Genomic DNA, 20,453 nt, shown 5'->3' on the forward strand with positions numbered 1-20,453 from the left:
TGGCCCTTTATTCTAAAAGGTTGTGCACCACTACATTACAAGAAAAATTAATCTTTTGGTTAAGGATAAATAAAGAATATTGCGGTAGGTAGGATATAATAGGTTACTTTTGGCATTTTTCAGTAAACAACTCCTGGAAAATGCTTGGTCATTTGCATAGTTTCTTACATAACTTGCATTAATTGCTGTACATTCATATCAATTATAGTGAATGAATTAAAGGTGTTATTTATGACGACACTTAATTACTTGTGCACTTTATGTTTGCTAATTAGTAAAAATTCTCCCTATAAAAAATGAAGGGAAAAAAACACCAATTAATTAATACAAAACATTAAATTAAACTACATATTAACAAAATATTAAATTTTACTACATCATAAGAATGAGAAAAAAGAAATTAAATGCAACTCTTTCTGAAGATCTTGAAACTCAATTTCAATATTATTAAAATTTCTGTTATTTTAATATTTTAAACTTACTGGCTATCCAGCCAATTCCCATAGGAAATATTAACTTCATCTGCATGTTTTCTATCAGAGGAAGTAAGATTTTTTTCATATAGAAAAATGGGTGAATATAATCACAATCACAAATTTGCAAAAGCATGAATGCATTTTATTTACACTATCTTAATTCTTATTTGCTAATTATAAAAACTATAACATTTCAAATAACAAATAAAATCTATAAATACCTGTAACTAAATGTTTAAGTAAATAGAAATTTTATTTTGTACAATTTTATTCATTATTTAGCATAATGAGTAGCCCAATAAATTAACGCAAACTTTTTCACAAGTTGAAAGTTCTTGCAAAAAAATATAAGATTTTTTATGCCTTAAAAAGCTAATAAGATTTTTTTTTACATTAAAACATTTGTTAACAGCAACTTGTTATGCAACTTCTAGTAGTAATAGTTAAAAGTATCAAAAAGTCTAAGAGTAGTTTATCTAGAAAATTACATAATGAAAAAACAAAATAAAATATAAATTATGAACTAAAAAATAAAGAAAACACACATACTTTATGCTAAATAATCTGAAAAATTCTTAGGGTGAAACAACAGATCAGAAGTAAATATTTACTCAAATGTTTACTGCCTATGCTTCTAATTCATTAGGCTTTATATTCTTTTTCTCCCTTCATATCATTTGCAGTAGAACACTTTTCATCTTTTTTTTTCTGAAAAAAGGTAAATAGAAATTACTTTTAAATTTGATACAGCTTGTAAACAGACTAAAAAAATTATGACTCAATAAATTTTGACAAGTAGTTTTAGATTTAAAAATAAAGAGTTTAAAATTAAAAACAATGTAAAAAAGATAACATATGCAATACTAATTAAAATTTGAAAGTTATGTACTCAGCTTATAGTTTTTAAAAGAAAAAAAGGAACTCTTTCCAAATGAATTTGAACAAACGTGCAAACTCATTTGAAGGCTTGTATGCTTTAGTTTACTTGGTTTATGAATATTGCTTGAATCTGTTTTCTGTTCTGCATCTTCTTAGCAAAATTAATGTTTTTTTAATTTATGAGTTTATTTTGAGACATTAAAAAATGATTACAAGCAGAATCTCAAAAGTGACATTTTAATGTTTAAGTTACAGTTTATTCATAAAAAAAGGAATACATATCAAACCTATTCATTCAATCCTTTCGTTATTCGACGCCTCTTTTGACACGTTAACCCTTTAACGCAGAATTTGTATTAAACATATCTTTCATACTTTTCTCAGTGTTTTGCATGAATTTAGGTCAAAATAAGTGAAAAATATTATATCTAACATTTTAATAGTTTATGGTTATGTATTACAGCATGAAACACTGGTGTCTTTCACTGCATTAGAGATAAAATCTTCTGAACAAGGCTCACTTCCAAACAGTCACTTTTCAAATTTGCACATATTTGCAGTTATTTAGACTTGAGAGAAGCAGTTATTCATCACTGAAAGTTCGTTAATTTTTTCAAAATCAATTACGGATAAATTTTCTGAAATGAACGAAATAATTTTTTTCTAACTCCTTTTCTTGGATTTTATATTTTAATACAAATATAATTCTGATAATCTAACAGATTTTTTTTTAGTAATTAGACTTTCTTTCATAGTAAAAAAATAACGAAATATATTTTTGCTTATAATTAGTGTCAGAAAAAAAATGTAAAAAGAACCCATCTGCGTCAAAGGGTTAAAAACGTCCAAAAACACATTTCATTATTATTACAGCTGAAGTTACCCAATTACAGATACATATTTGGAACTTGTGTTATTAAACCAAACATTTAATTCAGTTCAATCTGATTATTGCTGCAACGATTCCAAAACATGACTGCTAGAAAATGACAATAGAGGTGATTAAGCTGGTGTCCCTTTACTTAACTGCATACTGGAAATTAATCAGTAATAAGTAAAAACCAATTGGAATATGTTTAATTTCAAAGTAAAATAATGCAAGCAACTGTTTGGCATTAATAACGTTGAGCAAGCATTTGAGTGATTGATAATAGTCAAATAATATAGTTTAGATCTGGCTGGGACATCTCTATTAAATAAAAAATATCTAAGATATTTTTTCATTATATTGTATATTTTTCTTAAAATGGAAAAGTACAACACAAGTAGGGTTTTTATTAAAGTTTACTTTAGTCGCTTACTGTTTGAGCAGTTTTACTCATAGTTTAAATTGTATATACTCACAAAATCAACATTAAAAATGCTTCTCGATTATCCAACAAAATCAATTTTTGACTTATCCCTGATCCCCTGGGTGTTGGTCTGTCAGATAACTGGAGTTCTATTGTGTATGCATACTTTCATTGCAATTTGCTAAACACTGTGCCTAACTTTCTAAATTTGAGTACTATGCAGTAATTGAAAATAATTTTTTTTCTCTCCAAATTTTTAGATTATTGTAGTTTTCAGTAAAAATTAAATAGACAAATAAAGTAATAGAATGAAAAGGAGTAATAAAGTTCAGTCCTGTAAAAATGAAAAGCAAAAGTTTATAGAGGTACGAGATAGGATCAAAAACCCAAGAATGAATAGCAGGTGATAGTTCAAAGTAATTAACTATTCTACAAAACAAAGATACTTTGAAAGCAAAATGTTACTTTTAACGATAGACATTTGCCACATATACTTTAATTATACTTGAGGATTGCAGACTGAAACATCCAGTTTTTAATATGAGAAATTTAACCCTTTTGTGACTAGTTTTTTTTAATTTTTACAACAGAACAATTTTGGTAGCATAAACTATGAAAAGGGTAGCATTATGGACGGTAGTGCCATCTATGTTCTGTGAATGAAAATACCTTCAAAAATATTGGCAGGACTGGTGGGAAAGTCTCCCATTAGACAGAGAAGCGTTTCTGTCCCAAAAGATTTTTTTGAAATTTGCTTGGGACGTATGTGTCCCGTTAGGCCCGAAAGGGTAAAGATAATACTTGATGAAATTGCTTATAAAAGCAATTCTATGATAATAATTACATAACAGATATGAATTTGAAAAACTAATGAATGAGGGGGAACACTTTTTCGATTGAGGTATTACTATGCTATTGTTTTTACACATTTGTATTATTATTTCTCGATTTTCTTTGATTTAAATTAGTTGGTTAATTAAATGCCTACAAGAAAAAAATTGTTTGAGCTAAAAATAAAGTGAATGCAAATTAATGACAGTATACAACTATAGTTTTATCAATAGTTGTATCCTAAATTGAAAAGAAAAAATTAACACTCCGCAATAATTAATTAAAAATTTTGTCTATTTAAGCATTTACAAATTTAATTTTTACTTGTCTGGAATTACTTAACTGGAATTTTCAAAAAAGGTTTTCTAAGGAATAAAAAATGAAAGGACAAAAATTGAAATGAAAGAAAACTTAATTTCTCCTGAAATATTTTTAAAGTGTACTTAAGTTAATCTCAGAAACACAATTTTTTAAATTTTAAAGGCAAAATCTTACATTGAGTTTTAAAAACACTATTACACCAATCTACACCCAAAAGTCCCAGAATAAATCTAAAATTTTCAATTTTGCAGAGAAAAGATTTAAGTTTTGATTGGCATATAATAATTATTGTACTTTTTTGATATAATCATAGAAGTTTCAAAATAAAGTCAAACAAATTAACAAAACGAGTATTTCAATAAAATAGATAGAAAATTAACAACTTTAGTGTACATTTATAAATATTAAATACAAATAACAGATATCATAGCAAAGAAAAAAAAATTGAAACAAGATACTATGGGGAAAATGCTTAAAGATGATTTAAAAACTATTCTTCTATAATTAACAGTTTTTATCATTATAGAAATTTGAAACTTATTAAATAGATTTGTAAAAATCAATATTAAATCTAGATAAAAGAAGTTTTTAAAAATCAAACATTAGTATTATGCACTTTAGTGCATAGTTCAGATGCCAGAAGTTCACATATCACCACCTGCCCTATGATCTAAGTTGCTGAAGTGTAGCGCGTGCTTGTGCCGCTACTTAATTAGGATAATCAAAAATGCCTACAAGTTAAACACAATTTTGATGTTATGTTACAACCAAAACTGTTAAGCATTTCTAGTATATTTTAACTATAAAAGCAATTAAACAACATAGCTATTGTATATTTCGTACGAACATAAAATCTAATAAATGTTAAAGAAAACTTTATGATTTATAAAATATGACTGATACAGTAAATTATTTTTAATAATAACTGTCTCTACAACAGTACTTTTCAAATGTTAATGGTTAAAATAAATAGTTTTATAATATACTAAATCAATCTCACCTTCTGAGTATTTCTTTGAATAGACAACAAAAGAACTTTGCTTCTAATCATGATATGAGAAAATATTCAAAGCTAAAATTTAAAAAAAGTCATCAATTAATTAACAGTTTTTGAATAAATGCTATCAACAATAAAATAAAGCTAGCATTTAGAAGTTAATAAGAATAGTATATCTGGGTTTCTACTTAATTTCAGAAAAAAAAATCATTGACTTTTACAGGTATTCCAGGAAAATTTCAATGTCAATCCAGCCGAAATTTATCTATATCATGCAATTTTTCATCAGAAAACTTTGATTTTTTTTATTTGTGATATAAATATTAGATTTTGCGAGAAAAAAAATTTAAATGAGGTTGGAAACATGGAAAAGTTGCACTAACATGTGGGAACTGTTACAACAAATAATTTTAATAAATGTCAGAATTAAATTGAATCTAAACAACAGATTATTGATACTGAAAATTCTGCGATTGATAATTTCTATGTATGCTGTAGGAATTTTCCAGGTTTTAGTAAAAAAAATGCAACTTTCCCTGGCTATTCCATGTTCCTGAGAGTCAAAATAAAATTCACTGACAATTTGAGGTTTGCCTTGTCTACCCTGACTTGTGGGAGCCCCAATATTTAACATTTTTCATAATGACTACCTGTAATATAAATGTTAAAAATCTTTTTAAAAAATTGCCTAAATTCAAGTGTCTATTCAAGCCTCTATTCAATTAATTATCAAGATCAAGAAGATCAAAAAAGGAGTTAAAAATCAAAAATTAGTCTACATATCAAGAGCAGACACAGAATTATTGAAGACAGCATGGGAAATTGACATAGAATTAGCAAGTAAACAAATCAATAGAAATTCATGGTAAAAAGAATAATTTTGATACCACAACATTGCTAATTTAGCACTCATTATTGATAATCAAGAGAAGTTATAATGATTAAAATTGAAAAAAAAAAAGAAGAGAGAAACTGTTATGAAAGCGAAAAAAATACAGCTTCGATTCACATCTTGAGTACACAAATAATTCTTTCTATAAAAGGAGCCATTTAAGTAAAAAAACCTTTCATTGCGCTGGCTGAATTGTAAATCGTTTCAGCAAACAGTCTAACGACCATAAAATTGTACTTAACTCCTTCCATTTTTATGACCTACACTCAGTTAATTTAGATTCCCGAATTCAGACCAAATATTTATTACGCTTAGCCAATAAAAAAAATCCTGTATCAAACTCATTTGTTTTGCATTTTTCACTCAAAGAAATTTTAACATTGTATAGATTAAAAATAAACTGGGACTATAATGAAATGAGGTATAAATAAGAAATATATAACCAGTGCTGTACTGAATTATATGATGAAGTATAAAGAAACAGCCAGTTAACAGAAGACTTACAAGTATCCAATTCATAACGTAGTGGTTGAAAAAGAAACATTATTTGTCAAATGTTGTCTTCTCCACAGACACAATCAACAAGAGTTAGTTATTTCATCTTGCTTTTGAGCAATTTTACTCTTTGCTGAAACACACTCGAACAGCTAAATAATGTGATAGATTAAGTATATCTGATTTTATGACATAACCCTACTATTGCTGACTGTAAAATTAAAACCAGAGTAACTATTGTATACAATAACAGCTGTGGTAGTCCAGCAGCAAACTTTGGTCTGGAGGGGCTAAAGTTTGATGCTCAAAAGCTGCAAAGAAGCTAGGAGTATCTGCAATATACATGTAAGTAATATCTGTGGAATTAAAAGTTCTGTGGTTGGTTATTGAGCAATACCTTGGGTACAGAGATCTGGTGATAATTTCCATTCCTCAGATATATGTCTAAATTGTGTCCAGGGGTTTTTGAGCTAAATCGCACCTCAACCTAGAGGTGCTCTCTTGTCAAGCAAAAAACACTCCAGACTTAATTTGCAAGGCCAATGACTAAGGAGCTTGGCTTGCCATGTGCCATTCAAAATTTTATTAATCCACAACAGTTCAAAATAGTGACAATTTTAATAGAAAATTAAAATAAATATAAATAGGAAGACTATAGAAATTGTTTTCCTATAGAAAAAATGTAATTTGTAATAACTTTTTATAAAATTTTTGTACAAGATAGAATGAATAAAATATTAGCAATAACTTTTATATTCTAACACCCAATATAAATTTTGATAATTTGAATTAAAATATTCATTTTATTTCTATAAATATTAAATCTCCTAGACTAGTTTATAAACCTGTTAATGGACATTTACTTACTTTACGCTGATTTTTGCAAGCTCTAAAAATTTCATAATACAATTACAGTCAACAATAATTATCAAATAACTAAACACGAATACTCACGAGGAATTGATTGTACAAAAAGTAACCTGTTTACAGGGTTGACACAAGAATATAAAAATATTATAATTTCTTAATTCTAAGAATAATTTTCATTAATAAAGTTGTGTACTATATTTCACTAAAAGCAAAAATTATTTATGTCGTTACCCAGGAATACTGTAAAAGAAACTTTGAGAAAAATTCGATTAAAAGAAATTCAGCAATCAATCTAAGAAATTTTTTTTCCAACTCTTTAAATATCATACATTTTAACTATGTAGATTTTTCCCCCAATTGATTCCTAAGGATAAGAGATTTTCATTGACAGACAACTTCAACAGCTGTTAAGTGAGAAATTTTCTACAAAAGTTGCAATTGTAATGCATATGAGATGGTTGTCTGTTAAGCATCATCAAATAATGCAGAAATTATAATAGAGTTTAATTCTTTTAATTTTCAAATGACATTCTGAATGAATGTAATTTTCTGAATATAATTTTCAAATGACATTCTGAAGAACAAATTAAGAGTCAACAATAAAAAATATTATTTCAAATCATTAATTTAGAGACTAGTTAAAACAAACTTCTTAAAATGCATTTAAGTTAATACAAAAGTTAAATGCGAATTGAAATTAAGCATTAACTGACACAAAAAGCATAAGTTTATTTGTTTTGCATTGTTAATTTTACTTATATGTGCCACTTAAAACAGATTAATTAAGGGTAAGGTTGTAAGGTGTAATTAAGGTTTAGAATTGTTTAGTTACATAATTAAGTCTTCAAATGGCTTAAAATTAAAGAAACAATAAATATGAAATAAACAATAAAATTCCTATTAAGTATTACATTGTTTATATAGTGCTATCATTAAACATGTTTCATTTAGATGATTTGAAATTTGAGAGAAAAAAAAAACATTCTGTTTTAGACAGAAATGATAGGATCTGCATAAGAGGATTTAGATTTGAGCTTAGATTTGAGTTTAAGAGCTCAAAATATCACATATATAGAAATTATATAGGAATAAATAAATGCTATTATGATGTAAACATAATTTCAATATTTATAAGAAATCTACTTAAGTTAAACCCATTTCAAAACTGTTATACTCTTGGCATCCTTTCAACAGAAGTTACTGTTACATGAAAATTACATTTTTATTTTCAGAATGAGTTTGTAGGTTCTGAAATTGCTGCTCAAAATTTTTCAGTGTTGAATTATTAGCTTTTAAATACCTCAATTATTATTTCTACTAGCAATATTTAAGATTTTTCTTTAGTATCGGAACTCTTAGATTACAAGAAAAAAATTAAATTATCATAAATACAAAAATAGTAAAAACAAAGATAAGAGATTTTTTAGTTTTCTAGCAATTAGAATTATACAACTTTTTATCGCTCAAATTTTAGATAAAATTTTCAATTAAATTGAAATTTTCAAGTTCAATTTATGTAAAAACATTTCAATAAAAAACAAACAGTTTAAGGAAGAATTGAGACTTTATTATACAAAATATATATTACTAAATATATATATAGATCAGATCATGTGGATGAACAGGATATATATATTTTGCAACAATAATTTAGAAGAAAAAAAAATAGCTAAATTGTCCTGAAGATGTGTCTAGGAGTTGTCCAAAAATTTTAACAAATAAAAACATCTAATGAGGGTCATGATAGGTAAGTTAATGCAGTCAAAATAAATATCTCTTCATTAAATTGATGCCTAAATCTGCATGTATCAAGAACTTGAAGCATCGTCAGCAACACGATCCACACAGTTCAAAAATGCATTAAAACCGGAACTGCAACGGGAATAGTCGTTAGGATTGGATCTCTGACATCTTTCGTAAGCTCGATAAATAGAATCGCATTTTCTTTTTACTTTGATCATAACAGGACTGTAAAAAAAATAAAACAAAAATATATTTTAAAAGAGGCAAAACATTAAATGTATAAATTTTAATAAATATTAAGAAAATTCCAGAAGTAAATTATTTTTGATGATAACTTAATTGTAAAGAAAAAAAAATAAAGAGACATAAATGTGTAGAAAATAGTATTTTCACTAATTTAATTGAATCATTATTTTGATTTGATAAATGAATATTTAACGACCTTTAAATCTGTATTATCCTTAATTTATATATACATTCTGAATATAAAAACAATATTGTTTAAGTCTTGCTACTTAAAAATCCTCAATTTTTATTCAGTCTAGTAAACAAATGGTACAACATGTATTTTCAGACAATTTTTCTTTACTAGTATATGAAGAAAGTTTATTCTATAAAATTAGAACTGTCACTCAATTGAGGGAAAAAAGTCTAAGATTTAATCCTTAACTTAAATCTGGCGAAATGTCTCTTAATTCATTGTTTTTGCAAATCAAAGTAGAATAAATCTGAATCGATATAATAACCTCAAATGCAAAAATCTAATAACTAAATTAGAATATAGCTTAACCTGGCAAAAGTTTTTACAACTTGTCCTGCTCGTGATTTGATTCCTTTTTACATCACTTGTTTAAGGAGAAAAAACAAAAGTAGGTTTAATAAGAATTAGCAAAGATATTTCTAATAAATAAAAATACTGCAAAATTTTCACTTGTCATTTTACTGGGAGCAATAGTTTAGTATCGCCAATCAACTTAGCATAAAAAAATAGAGCAGAGTTAAAAAGACATTATTACAGAAAAGAAGAATGATTAAGAAAAAAAAGAATGATTTTATGTGCAGTAAAATTTTTATTTAACCCTTATCAAAACTAAACATTTATAAGCCCTTTTTTTAGTTATTTAAAATAAGAAAATGAAATCACACTTAGAAAAAAAGTGAACAGAAAATTAATTGCCATGGTTAGAATAATTAATTCTTTATTTTTTAAAACAAATTTTTCATAGTTCAAGAAAGCTTTTTTGACCATATAAATTTAAATTTAGTCTCATTCAGAATTTTCTCTTTACTACACAGTATATCTAATTGGAAATTATAATAAAAAGAAAACATGCATATAAATTGTTTAAGCAGTGGAAGTTCATAATTGCATTTTGTTAATTTTTAGTTGCATACTTTACTGATCAGAGGGGGAAAAAATGCTTTATGTTACAGTAAATACAAATTTATCAAATACTACCTAGTTTTCCTGATGCAGATCATATCAGGACCTGATTATAACATGAACAATCAGACCCTGAAATATGTTTTGGTAATTAAATGAAAAATATTGAAATTTAGGATCAATATAGTAGATATAAAATAAAAAATAGCTGCAATATCCTTGAAGTATGTACATATTTTCCCCTTCCCTACATGTATCACTTAATAATCGGTTTGCTGCCAGATTATTGGTAAGAAATTCTAGAACAAAGGCTTAGGAGATTTCTCTAATTTAATAATAAGGAAAATAATAACCAATAATATCAATCTAAATGCTTAAATAAATAAAGTGGTTTAAAAAAATACTAAAAAAAATGTCATAAATTGGATTCTGGCTCATAATTTTTATTTTCACATTACGAAATTACAAAATTTATGTAGTTTTAAATTTCTATTAATTCAGTAGCATGTAATTTTAAATTTCTTTAAATTCAGTCACATGAATTTTAATAATCTTGGTGTACTAACACCAAGATTATTAAAATACAAATGGGTTTGGTTGTGAGGACAAAATAAAATAACTACACAAAGGTTTGTTTCTCAACAGGTTGAAACCAAAGTGCAATTTTAATTCCAAAACAAATTGGTAACAGGATTTTTCTACTTATTCTCAATAGTTTGTGAAAGTTGGTAAAAAATGTTTTCCCTACATAAATTAGAAACTTTATGCAAAGCATTACAGTGGATTTCTTTATAATTTAATAATAAAGAAAATAAAGATCAAAATAACTAACTATAGAGAAAGAGAACTTTACAATAGACCTCTTTTTTAAAAATCTTAAATAAAGATACTTATTTCATTAAAAAAAATTTATAGTGTTTTTTCAAGAGAGATCTGAATTTAAGAAATAACACCATGATCTTAGTTCAGATCATATGCACAAATTACTTAAGTTATTTACACATAATGATATTCACAGACATGAAGCATTTAGTTAAACAAGCCTGAGATAGTTCAAAAAACTTGTAGTTTATATAATTACTCACTGCTTTAAAATATATAAATGTAAAAAATATTTTGCATAATTATGATTTGCTTTAGGAATCAGTGCAAAAAATTATACTTTAAATTTTAAAATATTCAACAAAAGGAAATAATTGATAATAAAACATTTTAAAATACAGTGGAAGATCTTTATAACAGAATTTTATAAATTGTCTAATTAATGTAGTTTATAGAGAATTACAATCTCAAAACCAAACCAAAACTGATAAATTTATGAAATTTCTAAAGCCTGTGGTAACTTAATTTTTGTCTTGTAAACAATTACTACTTAAATGTATATTTATGCATTTTAAAGTGTTTGTATACAAAAATTATAAACCATTAACATTAAGGCGTTTCAATCATATATTGCCTTGCTTAGAAAATAATATTGACGATAGGTTAATAATACAAAACAATACAGAATATAATACACAAAATTTTATAGTGCAAAACTCTATTGAAGATTTGCATTCTAAAGATCTTCAACTGTACTATCTTCTAAGTAGAAAATAATTAAGTTTTTGTTATGCTTAAAAGAAAAATGTAGGGCATATCACTTTCAAAAGACAGGGCAAGGTTGAGTGAATTTTCAGTGTGACATAACATGTTACGAAAGTGATGAAGATTAAATTATTTCATTTTTGGTGTGAAAAAATAAAACAATTTTTTCTTTTTTAGTCTACTTAAAAATCTTTCTTTTATTAAAATTTAATTTCTTTCTTGTTAGTTTCAGACAAAATAGAGCAAAAATTTATGTACATTATCTTGGAAATAATTGTCAGCAGGTACAGAGCTTAGTTTTTTTTTCTTAAACTCAGATTGTTAATGTTTTTTTGGGTATTTCAAAAAAATTTCTTTTCCCAAAAAATATTTAGTTTTTTTCCAGAGAGAGAAAAAAAGACAAATGCTTTATTTACAGAAATATACACAACTACTTTAAAGCTTAAGTGTACATAGATTTTAAGTATTAGAGCATGTTTTTATGAATTGTATATCCACTATACTGTTTAAAATTCAATGTGTAATATTCATTTAAATGATTAATTGTTACACAAATATAAAAACTTATTTTCATTTTTCCTGAACAATTCAGCTCTGTACAATTACTCAAGACTATTAAGGCTAAACATAGTTCAGTTACTCAAACACTTAAGTTATTGATCTATCTCAGCCTAACCAAGGTCATTAAAACCTGTTTAGAATCAGTGTTTCCTTAAAAAAAGGACTGGAAAAGTAATCTGTCAGTAATTTTTTTTATTTAAAAATTGTTCTTTAAACAATGCATATATAACTTTTGTAAAACAGTTTTGTTATTAATTATATTTTGTTTGTACACTTCATAGATTGAATGAAATTTTTTTTAATAAACCCAAAATGACTTAAAAAAAAATAATAATCCCAGATTTAGACCTAGCCAACCTTGAGCGAATTACACAAAATTTTTTTAAAATTTAGCTAGAAGGGTTGTCAAAATTTGGAATATATACAAATTTTATATGAAGATTTATTCTTCTTATAGCAGTCCAAAATTATTGAAACTTATATTACCAGCAAGCAGAGTTTGTATAAAGACTAGCTAGTCGGAAAATGGTTTTTACCGTCGATTGACTATAAATCTATCCTGACTATAATTCTATCCAGCAATAGGATGACATAATTATTTTTATCAGTCAATAAGAGATTTTAACTAGGTATTGTCATTCCCTCCAAGGCTCTAGTTAAAATTAAGACGGACTTAAAAAAAAAAACAAGTTTATACCTAATAAAACCACAAGTATCAAGTTGAGTAATTGGCACAAAAATCATTTAAAAAAAAATTTCCTTAAAAGCTCATACCTTTCTAATATATCAATTACAATTATATTATCCACATTTACACAAAAATGAAAAGAAATGTTTAAATCAATGAAATATTTTATATTACTTACTGGGTTTCAGAACAACGAGCAAGTTCTTGTCTTTGATGAGAACAGGCAGTGTTCCATGTACTAGGATGCCTTTCAACACATTTACTATAACGTTCCATTAAACTGCCACAGTGACTGTTGACTATTTTCATTGCTTTTCCTTCCCTACAATATTAAAGTGAAAAATGAATGAAAAGAAATTTTTTTATTTAATTAATAAAAACAAAATACATTTTAAGGATAATAATAAATTTGAACAAATCTTATAAAAACAGGAAATTCTTTTAAACTTTGTGAACAGCTATGCACCTTATAATTTAATCCCTCAAAGATATAGGTCTTTAAAGAATTAACAATTAATTTTAATAACATAATTTGTATCAACAAACATTATTAGAGTAATTAAAGACGAGGCAAAGGAAATTTCATAATTTATCACTGATGACTATAAGTAAAATTAGTGACAAGTAAAATATTTATAATACAATTTTCATGGAAAAAAAATTGTGAAAAGCAAGTAAATATTTAATGAAATAGTAATTAAATATTCAATGACAACTTTTAACAAGAATATAATTATATTATACTGGATAAATTAAGTAATTAGAGCAATAATAAAAAAGCTGAACAAAAATAAATGGGTCATCAGTAATTTATTTGAACAGTATTGATACTCATCACTATAAAAAATATAAAATATTAAGAGTAAGGTAAACAAAACTATAACATGACTGCCTGAAATTTCGGGCAACAAGAAGCTTACATGTCTACTTTTGAAATTCATATAACAATATTATTTATAATATTTTGACATATGAATGTCAAATAACAAGCAGACCGCGCGTACTGGCGATTAGCAGATTTCGCGAAAAAGAAAGAATAAATACTGACGATTGCCAACGTCACTTACAAACTTCAAATCCAAGCAGCATATTTCAAAATAGAAGTTAAAGTTACATTCTTTTTATAAATAATTTTTAATAACAATGACAAATAAGCCTTTATGCAATAAAAATTTGACTGATTTATTAACTTTATCTAAGAATATAGCATTTTTTCTAATGTTCAGTTTGATTTGAAGATTATTTTCTAGCTTTTTAACATTTTAGTTATAAAGCTATTACATAAAATAATCGTTATCGCGTCGACGGTCGTCGTTAATCGCTTATAAAGTTTATTTTAAATGTCAACAAGGGCGGTAATTTTAAAAAGTGAAATTTTATATTACAACGTGACTAAATATATATTTCTGAGGGAGTTTAATTTCTTTGTTAACTATTCATTTGTACGTATTGTTTTGTCCTTTCAAGTTCTTACTAAATAATTAAAGCATTCATCGAATATTTTTTAATTAATTGTTATATTCAAATACTGAAGTTCGTTACTGTGTTAGTTTCAATGTTATTCATTTTATTGTAGAATATTTCTTCTTTACGTTTTTGTTTAATGCTTTTTTTTATACTCTCGCATTATATTTTAAAATTTTTGAGAATGCATGATATTTTTTATTCACTTTGTAAAAATAGGTTTTGTTAATTTTGCTCTAACGTTTTTATATTTCAGTCTTTAAACAGAAAATTATTTATAAATGATGTTAAAAGTTGTAATTACGTTCTATGAAGAGAAATAATGGTGTCTACAACAATAACCAAGTGCGGCAATTTCATTTTTTTGTGCTTGACAGCAAATAATAAATATTTGAAATTTTTCTATTAAGTTTGAAATCAATCAATATGGAATTACGCTTTGAAAAAGAAATAGTTGCTAAATCAGTGAAACATTAAGCAGTTTCGTTGTCATCTCTCATTTTTTTCTTCCCTCTAATAAACTTTTTTTAAATAAACGAAGAGCAAAAACAAACAGCTCACCCTTTTTTAAAAATTAAAAAAGTTAAGCCTATATGTAATCAATGTTCGCTTGTTTTCATTCAGCTGCATTTTATTTAATAGTCAGCTTTAACCAAGTCAAATCAAGGCCTTTGACATGGGTCAGTTTTTGACACAATGGATAAAAACTGTCCTATGAACCTTTTTGTAATTGCATAAAAAATTTAAATTGCCTTGCATAATGCAGTGTCTTTGTTTCTAATTTTCTGTCTTTCAACAGTTTTAAAATTTTCAGAGTACAAAGTTTTTTTCTACTACAAATAATATTTCTAAAAAATATTAAATTTATCAAATATCAGCTGGAATTAATTTTGAATTTATTTCATAATAAATACTACGTTATTAGAAAATAAAATTAATTTTAATAATGAAAAGTTTAATTTTATAATATAAACAACACACAGTTTAACATTTTTAGCAATTTAAACCCGTTCTTAGCATTTAAATCATCTCACAAATCAGCCAACCCACAATTGAGTTGAAATTTTTTTTTTTAACTGTACAAAAAGCTTATTATGTGTTTTATAATATGTGATATATCTCAATTCATTGTGAATCATGATGACTGAGGGAATAATATAATATATGGGTTTAATATAATTATGATTAATTTTTTTGCTAGATAAAAAACCCATTCAATGACAAAAAAATTAACTTTAATACTTAGAAACATGTATTTATTTTAAACAAGTATTTATTAAAAAAAAAGTTGAAAAGTTGTACAGATATTTCAGCGGGATTTGTTTTTGTAGCCGGTAAGAGTTGTGAGTGAGGGAATGAGATTTCTTGGGTTTAAAAATTAATAAAAAATATTTCTTTCTAATAATACTTCAGATTTATGAGTTAATGTATTCACACATCTAACTTTAGGGGAGAAGGGGGCTAGTGTGGACAAGGGGTTAGTGTGGACACCTTGAATAAAATAAAAATTATTTTCTCAAAATTCTTTCTGTTAAGTTTTTCAGAATGGCAACATCAACACANATATAAAGATTTATTATTTGTCACTTCTGTCAATTTTTTGCTTCATTGGCTTCTTGATGGAATCTGGTTTTATTAAAATTGAACTATTATAACTGTATCAATAATAATATGTTAACACAATAAAATTAAAATATTCAGAAACAAAAATTTTGTTTTATTAATAAGTCTGAACAATTTAATTTACAGGTAATGGTTAGTTATCCATGCTTTGAGTCTGAAGTTGTCGTCTGAAACTGAAATATTATAGCTGAATGTTTAGTTGGTAAGTCTATTCTTTGTATTTTCAATTTGGATGTGCTATTTCTATAAAAATAAGATTAATTAGTTATGAAAAAAATTGCTTTGTCCTGAAATTTCCCAGTTTTATAATTAAACCAGGGTTTGCATGATTTAAACCTTTTGTTTTCTTTTGAAATTCGTCATTTATTTTTTTAATACTTTATAGCATTATTTATTAATGTATTCTTTACAATACAATTTTAATGTTTAATTCATTGATATCCAGAGTTTTATGTCGATAAATAATTAGAGATGAATGTATGTTATAAATTATTAAAAAATATGAAAATGTTAATAAAATTGACATGAAACTCCAATTATAATTTTCCTCTAGCTGAAAGTAAAATGTTTTGCTTTTTAATAAACATATTTCAATTATACCCCTTTAGAATATTCATTTAAGCAGAAGTAATATTTAAGTTATATTGTATGTAAGTTGTGTATATATTTAATCAAGAAAGACTTGTTTTGCTAAGAGTAATTTGAAATTATTTTTAATAGTTTGTATTAAAAATTTTATTAATTTGTCATAATTTAACCATTTTGGTTGGAAAAACATTAGATGATAGATATGGGAAAGTGACAAATGCGATTCAATATGAAATAATGATTCGAAAAAGTAGGAAAAGAAATAAAAATGCGCTTGAAAATTAGTAAATTTACAATAAGAATAAAATTATTTTATTTAAAAAACACTGAAAAATATTTAGGACGCAAAAGATTAATCAATTAATGCATTCATTTATTTAAATTAAATAAAAAAAAATTTGATATTTTTTTCTTCTCAACCCAAATAAATTCTCAGCATCTGTAACTAAAAGTTTCAACATTTCTGTTAACTGATACAGTAATATCAAACATGATATTCGAAGCATTTTCCCCTTACTGTAACAAATTCTCATTTTCTGCATTATTAACATTAGAGGTTACTGTTTTTCTCCACACAAAAAATAAAATAAATAACATGAATTTTTAAAAAATGTCTATGAAATCTCTGAATGATAGACGTGGGAATCTGCAAGTTTCAAAAACGATCCAAACTGATGTGAATAATATTTGTGATGAGACTGGTAAAGCAAGGAAAATTTAAGATGTGGGAGGGAGGGACTAAGGTTTGACTGTATTACCTATATAGTAATACTTTTGAATTATATTAATAGGGCCCGTGCTACCCATTCGCCACCTTGCCAAATGTGGTAAACTCGTCAATTCAGCAAGAAAAATTTTGTTTTAAGAAAGTATTGTCGAATGATTTTTTCTACCGAAAGAAAATTATATGTTCCCCTCAATCCAGGTACAAAAGGTCAAAGGGAATTTTTTTGATCAAATCCTGTATTTTTGTTCGATTACAGTAATTTCCCTTAGATGCGTCACATAATTAATTACAATTATATTAAATCCAGATATTGTAAGCATCAGCAACAAACTGCCGTAAAATGCTGATTAATATGTTAGTTACTGGACGAAATTCTTTCCTACAATAAAGTGTCAATAAAACAGATTAAATGGTGGCAAGATGAATAATCATCCAACTATTTTTGTAGAAAATATATTTTCTCATGGCAATAACATATCAATAATGCAACAACATAACATTATTTAAGGTTTGTCCTTATATTACTGCTCTCTAGCCTAAGAGGTACAATAAAAAATTAATGCCAACCTATTCCTATGTCTTTCCCATTCATTGCTTATTTACTTTTCCCCAACTACAAATTGACTCTTGATTTGAATTTTATAAAAAAAATTTTTTTACTTACAGTAAATTTTTATTTTGATTTATTTTTTAAGGGAATCATACGAAAATAAGTTTTGCCTTTGGCTGAGAATTTTGAAAATTAGCTACTACTTTTGATGTTTTGCTAATTTACTGGCTAATAATTTTGGCATGGGCCCTGAGTAAGCATTGTTTTAGAATAAAATTATAATTTTTTTAATGTGCTTTGAGAGTTAAATATATCTATAAAAAAATTTAATTTTGATAGAAAAAAAATCAAATTTATTTTTAAAATTGTGATTTTCATCCGAGTTTCTTTGAAATAAGCTCTAATTAAAAAAAGCTAGATTCATTGTTAAAAAGCCAAATCAAAATATAAATGTAACCCACTTCCATTTTTAATAACAAGCATGTAAAATTCAGAATATTAAGTATTTACCTAACCTCTTTGCTGCAGCTGGCACATAAGGCCTCAAGTTTTTTATCTCCAGACACCCATGTCCTGAGCCAGTCTTCTTGCCTCCACTCATCCATTTAATTTTGCTTTATATAGAACTTGGTGCAGGTATTTTTGCCAAGTAAGTCTTGGCCTTCCTCTTTTACGTTTTCTATCGGGTGCCCAAGTAAGTGCAATGTTAGTAGGGCTATCCTGTTTTAGACGAAGGAAGAATTTTTAGTATATTGTAGTTCTGCAATTTTCTGATAGCATTACAAATGTTTTTTATAATTAAATAATGAGAATTAGATGCTCTGATGAAATTGCAATGAAAAATGGGTCGCCCAGCAGCTATTTGCCCTGAAAATACTAAATCTTAGTATAACTTTGGTCAACAAGCTGATGAAAGAAATTCTTGGGTCATTCGCCATTACTGAAGATTAGCAAGCTGTTGTCTTAGGAGTAACAAATTGTTTATTGTAACTGTTCAATTATTTGCTCTTTCATTGGCCCAGAGAAATAAAAGTGCAATAAATAAATGGCTTTTTCCTGCTGGGTTATCTGGGTTAAACCAAACGGTTTTTTTTTCAAAGAAAGTTTTTTTTTAATAAAAATATTTTATATACTAATTAAATTTTCTACTTTAATAAATTCTTATATTTTGATTGTAACAAAAAGATGAAGTTTTTTTAAATTTTCAGTTTAATTGCTAATGGGAATCTGTATTATTTAAAATAAACATAAATCTACAATTTTTAAATATTTACGTAGAAATAGTCTTCTAAAAAAATGTCTATGTTAAACAGCGTTAGAATTTCGCCTGGAAGAAATCTATTTCTTCCAGGACTGTGGTTGATTGTTTTAATAGTTTTTTATATAATTATAAAATAAATTTTTGCTACTCTTTAACATACAATATTGAAAAACTAGTGATTTAAGTTTTTTAAAAAATTCATTCAAAAAAAATATTTTTTTAGAAATTCTTTTTTTTTTGTTGTAAGTTTTTACTTATTTAAAAATTATGCAAAAAATATCTCGAAAATTAATGCTATTATTTAAACTAGATTGTATTTTTAAACTGTTGAAATGTATGATTTCTTTTTGAAAGAGAATTTCTTTCTTTTTTGTTCTAAAAATCCTATTTCCTACAGAGTGGTTTTTTCCATTGTGGAAGAAACTTGCTTTTCTTTATGTCAAATAATGTGAGCAAATTTAAGATTGAGTGTTTCTTAAAAAGGCTTAAAATAAAATAGGCGCCCCATTGATCTGTATATTTTAAATTAGTTAAATTATGTCATCATTGAAAGAGTTAAAGTTTGTCAAAGTCTATTTTTAATTATTTGTTAAATACATTATGTTTGCTGCTATTAAAAGTAGAAATAGGAAGGTGTTCTTTAATTTTTTTTTTTCAGTTTAATTTTCGAATTTTCTGTTACCAATGTAAATAAATTTGTAATGTATGTATGCAGTATGTTTACATTCTGCATACATACATTACAATTTTTACTGTAATTTTCAATTTAAATTTGTCATTATATTAAGTATTAAGATAAAAAAATATTAAATTTGCTAAAAATATTTTTATAGTGTTTTTTTCTTCATAATTTAATGCTGTAACATGTCAATAAAGATATTGTTAAACTTAAAACATCATCATGTTAAAATAAATGACAAAACTAATATTATTTTTTAGTTTTCAAACCGTTAGTATGCTAAAACATACCTTTAAGGCAATTCCAGGGTGTCTGACGTAAAAAATGAACATAAATTTCTTTGAAAATTTCTCATAAAATATAAGTTCAAAATTCTCAAATTTTTATGTCAAGTATTTAGTACATCATAACCTATCAAAAACCAATTCGTTTTATAAAAACTGATAATAAGTTCAAATTGTATGAATTCAATTGTTGGTATCAGACGCAAATCACACAAAAGCAAAAAATGATTATGCATTTGCAACTTGTTTAAACTATTTGAA

At 25.8% G+C, this 20,453-nt stretch overlaps 1 protein-coding gene across 1 annotated transcript; it reads right to left on the reverse strand.

Annotated features, from left to right (window-relative positions):
* Positions 1-8,598: 8,598 nt before the first annotated feature.
* LOC107437818 (coiled-coil-helix-coiled-coil-helix domain-containing protein 5) lies at positions 8,599-14,078 on the reverse strand. The gene is made up of 3 exons (XM_016049934.3): positions 13,937-14,078; positions 13,195-13,338; positions 8,599-9,021 (listed from the first exon to the last, which is right to left on the reverse strand). Coding segments are annotated over exons 1-3 (306 nt in total). The 5' UTR covers positions 13,939-14,078; the 3' UTR covers positions 8,599-8,861.
* Between the last annotated feature and the right edge of the window lie 6,375 nt (positions 14,079-20,453).

Source organism: Parasteatoda tepidariorum, chromosome 8 (assembly GCF_043381705.1).
Source record: "Parasteatoda tepidariorum isolate YZ-2023 chromosome 8, CAS_Ptep_4.0, whole genome shotgun sequence".
NCBI classification, from domain to species: Eukaryota; Metazoa; Arthropoda; class Arachnida; order Araneae; family Theridiidae; genus Parasteatoda; species Parasteatoda tepidariorum.